The sequence below is a fragment of the Crocuta crocuta genome, unplaced genomic scaffold (assembly GCF_008692635.1).
Source record: "Crocuta crocuta isolate KB4526 unplaced genomic scaffold, BGI_CrCroc_1.0 scaffold14, whole genome shotgun sequence".
In the NCBI taxonomy this organism is placed as follows: domain Eukaryota; kingdom Metazoa; phylum Chordata; class Mammalia; order Carnivora; family Hyaenidae; genus Crocuta; species Crocuta crocuta.
In genome coordinates this window covers 3,759,388-3,775,693 of record NW_027530209.1, presented here as the reverse complement: position 1 = coordinate 3,775,693, position 16,306 = coordinate 3,759,388, and the positions used below count along the sequence as shown (strand labels likewise).

General features: G+C 41.4%; 1 protein-coding gene across 1 annotated transcript in view; it reads left to right on the top strand.

The window, feature by feature from the left end:
- Positions 1–16,102, top strand: part of ASB4 (ankyrin repeat and SOCS box containing 4) — a 57,385-nt gene extending 41,283 nt beyond the window's left edge. Inside the window, exons 3-5 of the mRNA XM_077765372.1 lie at positions 5,435–5,925; positions 14,633–14,746; positions 15,817–16,102. Coding sequence (XP_077621498.1) covers positions 5,435–5,925; positions 14,633–14,746; positions 15,817–16,005 — 794 coding nt within the window. The 3' untranslated portion in view covers positions 16,006–16,102. The remainder of the gene's footprint in view (positions 1–5,434; positions 5,926–14,632; positions 14,747–15,816) is intronic.
- The last annotated feature ends 204 nt before the right edge of the window (positions 16,103–16,306 follow it).

Here is a 16,306-nt window from a genome sequence, read left to right as displayed (position 1 = left end):
ATTCCAGAGAAGTTCTGGAGAAGTACATAATTAAATTAAAATTACATAAATTAAAAAGTTCATAAAGGGCCCTCTCTCATTAAATTTTCTTTACTCCAGAAATAATTTACCCCAGGATGAAATAATTTATCCCCTAGAATGAAAATTGTTGCAAAATTTTGGAAGGGGTAGTTTATGAAGTGTAAAGAAAACCATTTGGAGAAATAGAGCAGGTTTCTGTACAAAGAGGCTCTATGTTTTAAGAACGTCAATTCTTCCTAAATTGCTGTCTACTCTCAAATAAGTTCCAGGAGAATCAAATGTTAAACATTTTAAAAATCTATTAAAAACTATAAAAATTATAATTAATCCGGATAGCAATGCTACCTCTGAGAGAAACAGTACATTCTAATATTAAAAAAATACTAATAATAAAGTTAACATCATGTATTTAAGAAAAAGCAAAATAAGCTGGTTAAAAACGTGTAGCAATTGTGATAATGTAGGCCTACATTTTAATTTAATGAAGGAGTCCTATAAATGTAAACAAAACAGAAAGGCTTTAGTGTATAAAAGGAAAAAAAAACTTTGGACAATTAGCTAAAGAAGAAATACCACTAGTTAATAATTACAGAGAAAGTGTTCACACTCTAATAATCAAATGCACTTAGATTAGATTTAAAAATTTTTTTTTAATGTTTATTTATTTTTGAGAGACAGAGCGTGAGCGGTAGAGGGACAGAGAGAGAGGGAGACACAAAATCCGAAGCAGGCTCCAGGCTTTGAGCTGTCAGCACAGAGCCAAAGTTGGACGCTTAATCTACTGAGCAACCCAGACGCCCCTCAATTTTTTGTAAAAAGAAGCATTTTTTACTTCCAAACTAGCAAAAAAGAGAAATTAAAATTATATAACAACATACTGGTGAATGAAATGCCACTGCTATACATCAATGAGTTACATAACTTTTGACAATCATTCATAAAAGTCCTTAAAACAGTTCTCACATTTCAGCTTAATGACTCTATGTGGGGAGAAATTTATGCCAGAGAAATAATCCTAAAATTTTCATACAAATTTGTTACTCGTAGCATTAATGGTAAGATCTCAATTTTGGAAAAAATCAATCGTATCCAACAGTTGGGCAAACTCACTGCATGGAGTTATATAGTTACTATTATGCAATTACTTTTAAATGATGTTTAACGTAATTCTATAAACAACATGTAAATGGTTATAAGAGTAAACAAAAGGCATTACTGGTTAATAAAAATATTTAAATTTGTCTAAATGAATTGTTAATTAGAGAAACAAACATTTTTTTAAATTTCTTTTAAATTTATTTCTGAGAGAGAGAGAGAGAGAGAGACAGCGTGAGCAGGGGAGGGTCAGAGAGAGAAGGAGACACAGACTGAAACAGGCTCCAGGCTCTGAGCTGGCAGTCAGCACAGAGCCCGACGCGGGGCTCGAACCCACGAACCGCGCGATCATGACCTAAGGGAAAGTCGGACGCTTAACCGACGAAGCCACCCAGGCGCCCCTAGAGAAACAAACATTTAAACACAATGACATATCACTATGCACCCAGCAGATTGGCTAAAATTAAAGAGCCCAAAAATACCAAACATGAATGAGAATGTGGCACAAGAACTCTCATGCATAGCTTATAGGGTTCAAGTCGAAGATAGGCATACCCAATGATCCAATAATTCCATTCATAGGTCTAGAACCCAGGGAAACTCCTGCCCATGAGCACCAGAGTACAAGAATGTACAAGAAAGCTTATAGCAGCAGTACTGGGAATAGCCTGAAACTAGAAATTTCCAACACCAGTGGGATGACTAAACTGTGCATTTCTTGCGCAGTGAGACAGAACACAATAAAATGAACAAAAGACAGCTAAACATCACAACATAGCTTATTTTCACAAACATAATGTTGAATGAAAGAAGCAAGTCATAGAAGAATATGCGTTTATTATTTCATGTACATAAAGTTCAAAAAAATGAAACTGTCTTGTCTAGAGATATATACAAAGGTGGCAAAACTCTAAAGAAATGCATAATCGATTCCTCTGGCAATGGAGAATGATAGTAGGAAAGTGGAGGTCTTCTCTGGCTCTGGGGGGGTGTTTCATTTCTTGACCTGGGGTATGATTCTGTGGGTGACGGCTTTACAATATTTTTACAATATATATCTTTATATAATATGTAATGCATGTTTTATGTTATGGGTTGACTTGTATCCCCCCCTTCCCCAAAAGAAGATACACTAAAATCTTGGAGTGTAAGTAACTTTTTCTGTGAGGGTTCTGCAAGATGAGCAAACATTTCTAATAAATTTTAACTTGATAAACGAGTGATGTCTTGTAATAGGAGTAGTACGTGACGCCAAATGTCACATGATCACAACTGAGCCAAGGATTCTTGAAATTCACTTTGATATATGAGTGCTTTGGATTACAAGTATGTTTCTGGAACCAATTAGGCTTGCAAACCAAGGTTTCACCGTATGTTGCAGTGCTAATCCCCAATACTTCAGCGTGTGATCTTGTTTGGAAATAGGGTTGTTGCAAAGGTAGTTAGCTGAGTAGGAGCAGGATGTGACCCCACCGCAGCGTGGGTGGCGCCCTCACAAGAAGCTAGCCCTGTGGAAACACAGACGCACACCCAAGGCCGTGAGAAGGTGGAGACAGACATTGGAGTGATACACCTATAAACCAAGGAATGCCAAAGACTGACAAGCCATCCCCAGGAGCCGGGACACCGGCATGAGACAGAGTCTCCCTTAAAGCCCTCAGAAGGAGCCGACCCTGCCCACATCTTAATTCAGACTTTCAGTCTCCAGAACTGTGAACACATTTCCATTGTTTTAAGCAACCTACTTTGTGGTGCTTTGTTATTACGGAGGAGCTAGGAAACTAACACATTGTGTTTGCTTGCTTTTTTTTTTTTTAAGGTTTATTTATTTGTTTTTGAAAGAAAATGAGAGAGAGAGAGAAAGAGAGCACAAGCGGGGAAGTGGCAAACAAAGAGAGGAAGTCACAGAATCCGAAGCAGCTTCCGGGCTCCGAGCTGTCATCACAGAGCCCGCCACGAGGCTCAAACTCACGAACCGTGAGACCGTGACCTGAGCTGAAGTCAGACGCTCAGTCAAGTGAGCCGTGCAGGCACCCCCACATTGTATTTTCACATTAGGAATATTTGTTAAAAGGGTCCAGGAATTTGTATTTATGGTGTCTAATTTCTGAATAAATCACAAGATCTAAAATAAAAAAGTACTCAACTCATCCTACTTTATATATTTTCTGGAAAAGTTACTCAAAGATACAATTCAAATATAAAAAATAAAGATCAATTCAGAAAAGAAAACTATGCAGCATATCTAGTTGTACCAACAGGTCAAGGATCAACTGTAAAGGTCCAAGTACATTAAAAAATAAAGGATGTGGTTTGTTCCACGTTGGCCTGTAAAATTTTCATCCTGACCCTTTGATTCCTTTCCTTACTGGAAATTCTCCAGTGTCTGAAGTGACCTCGCATTTGGCTTCTGGGAAGACATTCTTATTCATTCCATTTCTCTACAGAGCAAAGAAGGGCTGACCTGAAGACACCTGACCCAGAATTTCTCAGGGGTGGAATACTGATGAACACAGATGGCTCTGTGCAAGACCGTCTTCAGTTAGAATTCTGCTTTCTGCAAGTTGGGAGTACGCACAGCCTCAGAGTTTATAGAACAATGTGCTCCCAGAGGTCTCGCTGGGGGGTTGATTTTGTATAGGATACTGAACATGTTTGTGGAAATATTGCCTTTCTCAAGCAGGTTCCACGCGACCAGAGGATGTCATAAAAAGGAGGCATAAAGGAGCAATATGTAGAAAACCGATTTTTTAAAAATTAGCAAAATGCAATGTGATTTCTCTACTACTTTCAACTTTTCAAGTACCAAAAGAGCAACGCACAGAAAAGACATCTTCTACAAAAATGCGGTAGAATGGGATAGTAGTAAGAGATTTTGAAGCCAGGCTGTTTGCTTTCAAATCTCTACTCCATTGCTTCTTAGCTTGATGGAGTTATTAGCCTCTCTAAGTACAAATTTCTTCATCTGTAAAATTAGGATAAAAATTGCACCTATTGCAAAGGGTTGCTGAAAAGATTTAACAAGGCACTATATGGAAAGCATTTAGCTCAGAACAATGCACATGGTAAGTGCATAAGAAATATTAGTTGCTGAAATAATAATAATAATAGCAATAGTAATAATAATACCTTTTCAGATTTGTACTTGAAGTAGCTATAAAAACTTCCCGTAAAATTGATTATAGAGTAGGCCCCCAGGGGTCCTTGCGTTCACCCCATTAAATTAGGCAGAGAAGGAAAATTTCAGGTTCTTAAGTTGACCATTTTAGTGCTTAACATTCTCTGTCAGAAAAATAAAATTCACTTCAGTTCCCTGGTGTGTTGGATAAGTGGGTTTGGTTAAATAATTTCTGTGGGGCTTTCCAAATACTACAAATTTGTATTTCTAACAGCCATTATCAACCATAAACCAAGTATGTCTTGAAGTCACCATCTTTCTTTCAATGAGTATTTCTATTATTCTGGCTTCTACCCCTTTCCAAGCAAAATATGACCTTTCGGCTAGTTTGGTGGTCACTGTGTGTATTTTGTTTTTCCACAGTTGTACTCCAAAGGGGCCTTACACTTGGGTGGGTACCTGCTGTTTTCGGTCAGAGTTGGGCAAGCTCCTAACACTAAAGTTTGATTGGACCAAACTTTCAGGTTTCCCAGCTTTGAAAGAGAAAAACACGATTTTGTGAAATATTCCAAGAAATTGATGGTTTTTAAAGCCAACTGTCTGAGCTTCAAAGGTATCTTTTCACTAATATTTGCTATTTTATCGACAAAAGCTAGTTAGTTATAGGGATCACGCTGTCCTTCCCAACCCACCTGCCGGTAAGGATTACAACCCAGGGGGGCGCCTGGGTGGCTTAGTCGGTTAGGCGTCTGACTTTTGCTTAGGTCATGATCTCACGGTTCGTGGGTTCGAGCCCCGCGTCGGGCTCTGTGCTGACTGCCAGCTCAGAGCCTGGAGCCTGTTTCAGAGTCTGTGTCTCCCTCTCTCTCTGACCCTCCCCTGCTCACGCTATCTCTCTCTCTCCTAGAAATAAATAAAACATTTAAAAAAAAAAAAAAAGAGTTACAACCCAGGGAGCTGCGCTCCAGCTTTCCCGCGGAAATCCTCCCTTCTCTCCCTACCCCTACCCAACCCCGGTACATTTGCTGGCTGTCCAGGAGATGGCACTCTTGTTTCAAACGCCTGGCTTCCCTGGGGATCAACAAGTAAACCCTGGAAAGAACGGATCACAAGGTGGCTGGGGAGGGGGCGGGGTCTTGAACTTGGGGAACAATGGCAAAATATGTTTGAGTAATTGTCTCTCTCAATCTCCCTTTCTAGGGGCCAACGTGAACATGAAGACGAACAACCAGGATGAGGAGACACCCTTGCACACGGCTGCCCACTTCGGCCTCCCGGAGCTGGTGGCCTTCTATGTAGAGCACGGGGCCATCGTGGACAGCGTGAACGCCCACATGGAGACCCCGCTGGCTATCGCCACCTACTGGGCCCTCCGCTTTAAAGAGCAGGAGTACAGCAGGGATCACCACCTCATCTGCCGCATGCTTCTCGACTACAAGGCCGAGGTCAACGCCAGGGATGACGACTTCAAATCTCCGCTGCACAAGGCGGCCTGGAACTGTGACCACGTGCTCATGCACATGATGCTGGAGGCCGGCGCCGAAGCCAATCTCATGGATATCAACGGCTGCGCTGCCATTCAGTACGTGCTGAAGGTCACCTCTGTGCGCCCAGCTGCCCAGCCTGAGATCTGCTACCAACTACTGTTGAACCATGGGGCTGCTCGAATATACCCTCCACAGTTCCACAAGGTGAGGTTGTGTCCTAAGGTGCCAGGTAGAGAAGAGGGTAGTCAGCAGGTCCCCGGAGACTCCAAGGGTGGCTTGTTCTCAACTCACCTTACTGTGAATAATAATCGCCTTCTCTGGGCACCTGGGTGGCTCAGTCGGTTAAATGCCTGATTCTGGGCTTTGGCTCAAGTCATGACCCTGTGGTTCGTGAATTCAAGCCCCGTGTTGGGATCCGTGCTGATGGTGCGGAGTCTGCTTGTGATTCTCTCTCTCTCTCTCTCTCTCTCTGCCCCTCTCCTGTTCTCACTCTGACTCTCTCAAAATAAATACCTAAAAGTAAACAATTAAAAAAAAATAATAGCGTTCTCCTAAGTTTATTTTGAGAATTAAATGATAATATTTGAGAAGTGTTGGCATGGTGCCAGGGCTGGGGTAACCATGAAAGAAGTGATGGCTATCACTATCGCTATTATTATATATTTCTTGATCAGTAGAATCAGGGCTCCGGGCCTGGTTTACCCACAGGGGCCTCTCCAACCAGGAGAGACGATGTGTGAGACGGTCCAGAGATTTTTAATTGACACTCACTGCTGGTTGAGGGTGGGTGAACCATGTCTCTGCAAAAGTAACTAGAATGCCCTCTTCTCATTCCCCCTTGAGAGCCAGATTAAGGAGAAAGGGCCTTCCCGTGGAGCTTCTGTTCTCCAGCGAGAAGTCTTGCGAATGCGAAGAGCATCCCTTTCTTTTCACAAAGGCACTCCTCTGAGAGGTGACAGTGAGGAGGGTTAGAGGCAGAGGCTTGGTGATGAGTCCTGGCTTGGCCGTTAACTTGCTGTATGACGTTTGAACAAGCCCTTGATCTCTCATATCTCAATGTCCCCATCTGAAAAATGAAGGTAAAAATTCAACTTTGCAAAAAAGTTTCAGGAATAAGTAAGATATGTTAACCATCCAGCCCCGTAGTGGTACTCAACAAAATGATTTCCTTTGGTCTTCCTCCTCCCAAAATGCACGCTGGGTCTGTTGTGGGAGTCGCTCTTCCCAGCCTAACTTTGGTGACTCCATCAGCCTGTAAAATAGGTGTACGATGATGTGTTCCAAGGACATTATCCAAAGTTAGCGTGTTCTTCGTTGTGTTTCACTACTCTGAGTTCCTCCAGTTTGGCCATATGCTAAAGAGATTTAGGTTAGAATTGGCTACCGGTTCAAGACTTGTATTATAAACATTTTTGTTGCTACCCAACAGACAGTGTGAGAGCACTGGCCCCCTACCAAAGGAAAACTACAGAAAAACTATTCAATTTACTATGCAGATGCTTCAAAGTGATTTAGCACAACTACTCCACAGCCTGACTTTCCAAAGAGTCATCTTTACGACAAGTAAATGACTGACTCATTTATCCAGAAGATAAAGTGATTTGTTCTCTTGTGGATGGGGAATTCAGTTTCCTTATTTACAAGGAACAAGGTCAGAGCTGGAGATGCTGTCTTCCAAATACAAAGCAAATTTGTAGAGGGTGTATTTCACTGAAAGCCAATGTATAAATTACATAAGGGGGAAAAAGAATTATAGGGTCTGCAATTGCTTTCCAGGGTACAAAAGGACATTTGATTTTTTTTCTCTCAGCATAATTCAGAAGGAAGTGACACCCCAGGGAGCCAAGATTGGGTTTTCTTGTAGGGCAAGAAAGACATTTTTCCAGGGGAGGGAAAGGTACGGGAGGGTTTGGGAGAGGAAAGGATGATTCCTGCCATTGAACAAGGCTGCAAATGAAGCCCAGAATACAACCAGGTTTTTTGATCATTAAGTACTTTTCTGCACAGATGTATCAACATAAAAGGGCAGAGGTAGTCTGTTTCTCTGCTGACGTGGCTTACAGAGGTGGCACTTGTAGGGGAAGGGTGGCAGGAAGATGTATCTTGACTCTGGTTTTTAATCTGTGCTTTCAGGAGTCAGATGATGAGGGCAAGTATCTAAAGGTGTCTCTAATTGCCACCAGCATGGGAAGAAATTGTTGTCCAGTTGTTCTTCCATGAAGAGAGAACAGAGACCCCAGAGGCAGAAAGTGAAGTGCATTGGGCGTCTTCTGGTTTTCCAGGCTAAGGAAGGAGCGGAAGCTTCTCCCTTTCGGTCCCCAACAATCCTTTCTCATTTGATGGTCAAGGTTCCTGAGAGTCCGTGTATTGCGATGATTTGGGGTTTGCTGTCTCTTAAGGATCTTTTTCGTTGTTGTCTCCTGTGTAATAATTATTGAGGCCTGAAGACGGTGTGTCCAACTGTCTTAGTTCTGGAAGAAGCCTGGTGTGCCAGTGAAGGGAGCTGGGAAGCTGTCAGGCTCCTCAGAGGAGCGTTTCCTGCTGTGAGAACCAACCATCTCCTGTCAGCAGAAAACTCAGTGGTCAGTGTCAGCGAAACCTAAGGACAGCAGTGGGAGTTTTGGACTTTGTGCATTGAAAGACTGCAGGTTAAGAACTACTTAAGGTTTTTTTTTTAGCCTCATGAAAGGTGGCAAGTTATCTCCCTGTGATATATGGGAGTATGCCAGGTGCAAATTGAGGCACCAGATGTGTGAAGTAGTCTCCTGAACTATGAATGGATAATGTTCTTGTGGCCATAACTTAGTTGGAACTTTTTCTGAACAGGGGCTTTGAATAGCGTTGCCGAAAAAACATAGGACTCTTAGTTAAATCTGAATTTTAGGTATTTAATAAGTAGTCATTAATATAAACAAGTTTTTAATACCTTTAACATAAAAGGTATATGATAAGCAATATTTGGGACATGGCTACACTACAAATTCTGCACTACCGATCTGAAATTCAAATTTAACCTGGCAGTCTGTATTACTATCATTTGTTCAGTCTGCAAACCCTAGTCAGGAAGTAGGTAATGTGTTGCAAGATGTTGATCATTTGTGATCAAGGTGTTGGCAGAAGGGGAAAGTAAGGAATATCTGGGGACAAATTACCTGTGTCGGGTTTGTGAGCAGTTTGTCTTTAAATATAACCAGTGTGGCTCCCGTGCATGTAGAGTGAGTGCGCCCAGGGAATTAATGCAGAGCAGAGGCCAGGTTTCTGAGTGAACCCTTAAACCTGTGCAGAGCCTCATTACAAGTGTCTCATTTCTCCAAACTTTTATACTTTTTGTTTTTACAATTCCAGTATATTTTTGAGTCAAGCCTTGGGTTAATTTTCAGCTATCGTCTCTATACTAGTAACTCTTACACTTAATCTGTGTTTAGGATTAGCAACTGGTTAGCAGTGTACTTCTCACCACGGATCATCCTTTCCGAAAGGATTTGTCTGGAGGGCTTTCGAAAAGGATGTAAATATGGAGTTCCAGATAGTTGCCATTTTTATGTTAGCAGCAACATCTTTACGTTTAAAAGCGAATGAGTTTGAAATTTCAACAAAATTCAGCCTCACGTAATTACAGTAAAGAGTGTTTCTTGTTTCAAGATATCAGTGCAATGAGATTTGTGTCCTTAAACTATTAATTTCACTGGCCATTATCTAAAATTTGAAATAAGGTAATCAGAATATATTTGAAAGAGCACTAAACTCAGATTAAGAAGACCTGAGATTAAGTTCTCATGCTTCCTCTTACTATGTACCTCTCTGGTTTCAATTTTCTCTTCTCCAGATTGGGGGCGGGTGTGTTGAATAATCTTTAGGGTCTCTTGGGACTCCAACGTTCTATGATGCTGTGTTAGGAGTTCATAACGAGTGTAAAGATTAAACTTGTCAGCCTCAGGTTCTGTCGGTCTCTTTCACCTGGAACTGCCAACCTCATCCCAGCTGGAGAGAAAAGAGCAGCCCCATTTGCTTCAATTTTCTAAGACCAGGATGCTGAAAAATTACTACCCTAACAGCCAAGTACTGAGATGGAAGTTCTTCTAGCTACACTTTTGTAGACATAAAAATAATGGCTCTTCAGAGGTCCTTTAGCAATGGCTCTCTGGCTTCAACCCTCCTCCTTACCCCGTTATGGGTTGATGATACAGGATTGCTCTTTATTTGTTTAGGCATGGCTGAAAAAGCCATGGTCGGCAGCTCAGCTTTGGGCACTCTGCCCAAAATGTGTATGTGAGTGGTTCCTATGCATTAAGCAAGTATTTATGTTGTGTTCATTTGGGCCCAGCCACTTTTACTGATTTAGAGCTTCAATAGATACTGTTAGTCTGTGGCTTATAACTGTGCTTTTTAAAAAATTTTCTCTTTTAATGTTTCATTTATTTTCGAGAGGAAGAGAGAGACAGCATAAGCAGGGGAGGGTCAGAGAGAGAGGAAGATACAGAATCTGAAGCAGGCTCCAGGCTCTGAGCTAGCTGTCAGCACAGACCCCAACGTGGGGCTCGAACCCACAAACTATGAGATCATGACCTGAGCCGAAGATGGACTCTTAATCGACTGAGCCACAAAGGTGCCCCATAATTGTGCTTCTTAAATATGAGACAATTGAAAGCAACTGAATGCTGGAACTGCCTCGCCATGGCTTATGAGAGGTGACAATTTATCAGGAATTGTGCGAGCTGATTGTTAAGTACAGCCATTATTAAAAATTAAATAAAATAAACTTACAACAAATAAAGCATACTATAAACAAAGATCATAGGTATTTAAAACACATTATTTCCTAATTATTTTCTTTATATTTCTTTAAAAAAATTAATGTTTATTTATTTTTAAAAGAGAGAGCTCAAGCAGGGGAGGGACAGAGAGAGAGGCAGACGCAGAATGCCAAGCAGGCTCCAGGCTTTGTGCTGTCAGCACAGAGCCCAGTGCAGGGCTCAAACTCATGAACCACGAGATCATGACCTGAGCTGAAGTCGGATGTTTAACTGACTGAGCCACCCAGGTGCCCATCTTTATATTTCTTAAACATTTTACTCTACATATCAGTGCTCTTGATGTTATACGCATCTATTATATTTGTGTGGTAGAAATATTATATAATGATTTGTTACTGTCCATTTCTTACCAACCATCATTCAGTGACTTCAGGATAGTAGCTATGAATAGGCCATGACGGGAGTATTTACACCACAGAAATGAGCAAATTCTACTGACCAGACCTTGATTTGTTGCTTTGTTGATGTCCAGATCTAAGAAATTAATGGAGTGAATGGTACTAATAGAGATGAAATTAAATGTGTGGGGGCTTCTGTGTGCCTCAGTCGGTTAAGAGCCTGACTCTTGATTTGGACTCAGCTCATGATCTCAAGGTCATGGGATGGAGGTCTGTGCTAACAGTATGGAGCCTGCTTGGGATTCTCTCTCTCTCTGCCTGTCTCCTGCGCGTGCACTCCCTCTCTCTCAAAATAAAGAAATAAATTTTTTTACAAGTATGTAGCACCAAAAAGTGAGGAAATATGATTCTAGTATTCAAAAACATTTATGCATTTCACCAAAAAATTACTCCTGTCATTGGTGAATGAGTTCCAATATTGTCTTCATTGTCTCATATTTGTGGAACAGTCACTCTTTTGTATAATAAGAATATCAACATTCATATAAGAACTACATGTGCTCTTCAAGGGCAGACAGAGATTTTGACTATGAATGCAATTTAATGTCCATACAAAATTGATACAAAATCAGGGAAAGCATTCTCTGGGAACCAATTAGCTCTACAGAATTGGTTGGAAATAAAGAGTATTGGACATTTCATTATTCATAAATTGTGGGCTGCACATTATATTGGTAAAAACTTATAATGCATTTTATGTACATATAAATATACACAGTTTTTTCCCCATTAAGCGTGTTATTGAACGTCTTTTTGCATACCATTGACTCAAACCTCTTGAGGCTTATAACTTCTTGAGGCCCCTGGTTGGCCTGTTTGCTGGGGCTGACACAGTCTTCTGTTGAGGCCATGCCTCCTGATTTGAAACTGTGCTTCAATAAATTCTTTAAAAATCTGTCTTTCCTATAATCCCCACTCTGATGACCCTGCTTCGTCTCACCATGCTGTTGTTCCTGACTCCCGTTGGCTGTTGGAGCTGGGTTTTGATTTGTTATAAGAGAGAAGAACTGCCATCTCCTTTGTCCCATGTGTTTGTAAGGAAGTTCTGCTAAAATAACCCTCCCCCACCCACACCTCTGTCTCCAACCTTACTGTATTCTATTACCCTACTGATGAGTTGGGAGGAAGAACTGAACTTGCTTAACTGTGGCCTAGAGAATACCTGAATTCTTGGTCCTTACTTGTGGTAAGCTTCCAGAACACCCTCTTTACATCAGGCAGAGGCCTATAGTTAGGTGATGCAAATTTAATTTGGGGATCGAGTGTCAGGAAGCTTGATGTGGCCACATACTTCAACATATGATATGTACATCAGTTTTATTAATAATAAAAATGTCATTCTGATCTCGATTGTCATCTTCATCTCACTTTTTAATAGGTTCTAAAGTCAGGAGAGAACGTTGTTTATGGGGTCTCTACAACCGTGTCTGTTATGACATCAAGGTCTCAAAAATGAGAATGGGTCAGCCCTAGTGACAACTGTGTATCCATCCTTTATCTGTCTCCCACAAGCTGATCCCTCCCTGTTTTAATCCACCCAACTCTTAGTGAACTGGCTTTCTAATCAGGTCTTGTGGTGGTAGCTAATCTGTCTTCCTCTCTCTAATCTTCATGGCTTTGGTAATAACCCGGCTTCAGAAGCTCTCCTAGCCTGATGACTTTCACTCTGAAAAGTCCAGTTTTCTTTTGACTTTTGGAGTCACGCAGACCTGAGTTTGAATCCTAGCTCTGTCATGGACGACTAAATAACCTTGAGTTTAAACATTCTGTCTTAGATTCTAAATCTGTAAAATGGGTATAAGTAAGGGCTAATCTCATAAGGTTGTTTGAAGACTGCGCCAGGTAAATATGCAAAGATTTAACATAGTCCCTGGCACATAATAAGTCCTCAAAAAAATGATAACTATAACTTTTTTCCTTCTTCCTCTCTCCTGCCTATTAGGATTCCTCAAACTTTAGACTGTGGTCCTCTACCGTTTCCATTTATTCCCATTTAGAGCATTACTGAGCCACATGGCTTTCACCACCACATTCTTTAATGATGTACAAGTCTCCACCTCCATCTTGGCCTTTTCAGTGGAGTGCTATCATGCACAGTTTTGACTGACATTAAGACATCCATATGACATATCCTCCTGTCCGTGATCTGACCATTCCCCAATTAGTCTACCCTTCCAACTTGTTCATTTCTGTCAGTGGTACTCCCATATGCCCTTGATCTCAGTCTTGAAAGTTGCATTCTTTACTCCCCATTTCTGAGTTGTCATTAAGCCCTACTATTCTTTCTCAGAGCTTCCGTTATCATTCATTCTCAGGCCTGACAGTGAAGCTAGCTGAGAATCCATTTGGTACACCTCCATTCAGCCTCCTCACTGTTCTCTGCCCTTCATCTCCTTGTTTTCTCCTTTGTGCTTTTGCTCATGATGCTCAAGGGACACTTGCTGATCTTTAAGTTAGTCTTTTATTATTTCCTGGCTTACATTGCTCTGTCTTTGAAATATGTATATCTTTTCTCTTCAACTAGGCTGTAAACTCCTTGAAGACAAAAAACAGGTCATAAACTTCTCGGAATTACTGTCATACTGCTAAACACAGTGCTCAATAAAGGCCTCCTAATGGAATGAATTGATTGAATACAACCCTTTCTTGTTAAGAAAATGTAATAGCCTCCTATTGCCTGTGAAGTCAATCCCAAGCCCATCAGACTGGCAGTGCACATGGACCTTCAGCTGGCACTATCTTACCTGCTCTTAATATCAGCGCTTTCCCAACATGGGCCCTACACTCGGGTGACCACGCACATGCACACACGCACACACTTGACATTAGATTGATAAACTTTCTGTTTCACTTCTGCCTGGGGCCTCAAGACAGTAGGTACTTAATAGCCCCCACTGAGAAATTCGGTGCTCTATCACTTATGACAAACTTGTAAAGGAGGTGGGGAAATCCAGTGTTGTGTTTGCCCGACAACAATAGGCTGAGGCTGAAAGGGACTGGGAAATCAGGGAGAACTCTCTGGATAAAGTTGTTTCAGCGAAGGCATGTCTCCCTTGTAATGGCAGCGATGGGGGATGCTTTTTCCTCATCTCACGTCCAGTGAAGAGGACTCCACAGTTTTCGGGAGTTTCAAGGGAGAAATGGAACCTATGTGTAACTCACGATGAGAAAATTTAAAGGTGAAAGTCTGTGGCTGGGCTGCTTGTCTGTTGGCAAAGAAAGAAAGGTCAGTAAATTCAGAGTCAAGAGTACTTTTGCTACAGCCTGCCTATGGACCAGTTGTGGGACACGTTGCAGAACTAGTTGGGTCCCTTTGAAATGAAAATAGGCCACACTCAAAAGACTTCCAGAGACAGGACCAATTTGCAGAGAGAAGCTGGAGGCGTTCAGGTGGATGCAGAAGCTGTTGGGAAGGGGTGAGAGTTGTAAGGGCAAGATGTGCATTTCATCAGGCTTCCACCTGCTTGGTTAGCACCTCTTTTTCACTTGCTCCTGAATGTCGAAGGAAGGTGTAATTTTATTAATCTTTCCATCCGTCTTGGGGCTGGCAGTTGTTTGAAAACTCCAAGGCATGAGACTTCACAAAAGCATTTCAGGGCCCGAGGAACCTAACAGATCCGCAAGTCCTCGATGTCTTTGTGGGAATGAATAAATCATACATGTGCATTGAACAAATAAAACTGTATGCCCCCTCTACAGGTGATCCAGGCTTGCCATTCTTGCCCCAAAGCAATCGAAGTTGTAGTCAATGCCTACGAACACATCAGGTGGAACGTAAAGTGGAAAAGAGCTATCCCAGATGATGACTTAGAGGTAATGGCTTCCTGTGGTTTTCACTATTAAGTAGTTCAAGGCTGCAGTGGAAGTACAGAAAATCCTAATTGAAGAACTGGTTTTGAGAATGCTTATAAGACCTACTCAAACACTCATTTGTCAAATGAAGCAAATGGTTATAAAATGCAGGTGTGAGAATAAGTAAATAGAGGGATCAAGTATGTAGTGTTTGAGAATGTCTTGGGGATTTTTCCATTTAAGGGCAAATTGAACAATTGTATAGAGATGACAGTTTTACTTTCTCCTCAATAATTTAGATAATTTAATGATAATAATAACAGTAATAGTAATAATAGTAATTGAGATTGCACATGTAATATTTTTACCAGAAGGTTAGTCTTTCTGTAGAACATTTCATTCCCTTTTCAGGATCTTGAAGCCTTGATGTAGGCAGGAGCCATATTAAAGACCCTTAAGGAGTTCTGAAGAAAGCCAGTAACCAAGCTGAGTTCCCACTCAGCAAATGGACTTTGCTGCCTTTGCAAAGCGGTCCTCCTACCCTCCCTTCCTCCCTCTGAGCCTCCTGTTCTCGGTTGTAGCCGTTTTAGCTTCTGTCTTTCCGTCCAGGGTTGGAGAAGTATCAGGAGCAGAGTGCAAAGTTCATCAGAAGCCAACAGCCTAGAGGCAGTCTTATTCTGCTACTTTTTAACTATCTTACCCTTTAAAAGTTACTTAACCTGCCTTTGTGTCATTAATAGAATAAATATCTGAGTGTATGGGCCGCAGAAGGCACGCCAAGTGTATACAATAGCATTTAGATTAATTTCACATTGCTCGTTTTGATATACACTGGCTCAGGCAGTTCACATAAGTATGCTTTATCTCATTTGCTGGCATAGAGTCATGTATCCCCATCGTCTCTCTTCTCTCCTTATGTACCACCACTGCGACCCCATCCCAATTTCATGTTTAATTTTGTCTCACTGTGGGAGACCCTAGAAAGCCGCCATGATGTATAATGTAGGGACTCACTGCCTCATTGTGGGCTTTTACTGATGTAAACTCCAGGGCTTTTCTGCCTTTAACCTGTCTTGCTTTTTCCTTTGCAGAGATACTGGGATTTTTACCACTCTCTCTTCACTGTGTGCAGTAACTCTCCGAGGACTCTCATGCATTTATCGAGATGCGCCATTCGAAGAACATTGCACAACAGATGTCACAGAGCAATTCCTTTGCTTTCCCTCCCATTGTCATTGAAAAAGTACTTGCTTTTAGAGCCAGAGGGAATCATTTATTAAGCCTTATGAGACAGAAGTTCCCAATCCTAGATATTTAAGTGGACTCACCGGGTCGACACAGTTTGCATAAATAAAATGGTACTTGGGTTGATTATAACACTTCAGGGATTTCAAAACACTTGACAAACTCCACGTCATTAATCCTAGGGCATCATGGTGAGGGGAAATAAACAAGAAGTAAAGTTAAGGAATTCTCAAAGACAAGAATGGATCCAGAAGGTACTGACAGCAGAGATAACTAATGTGTATAGTGTTTTTACTTGGTGCCTGATATATTTTTGTAAAATTTTTCATGTATCAT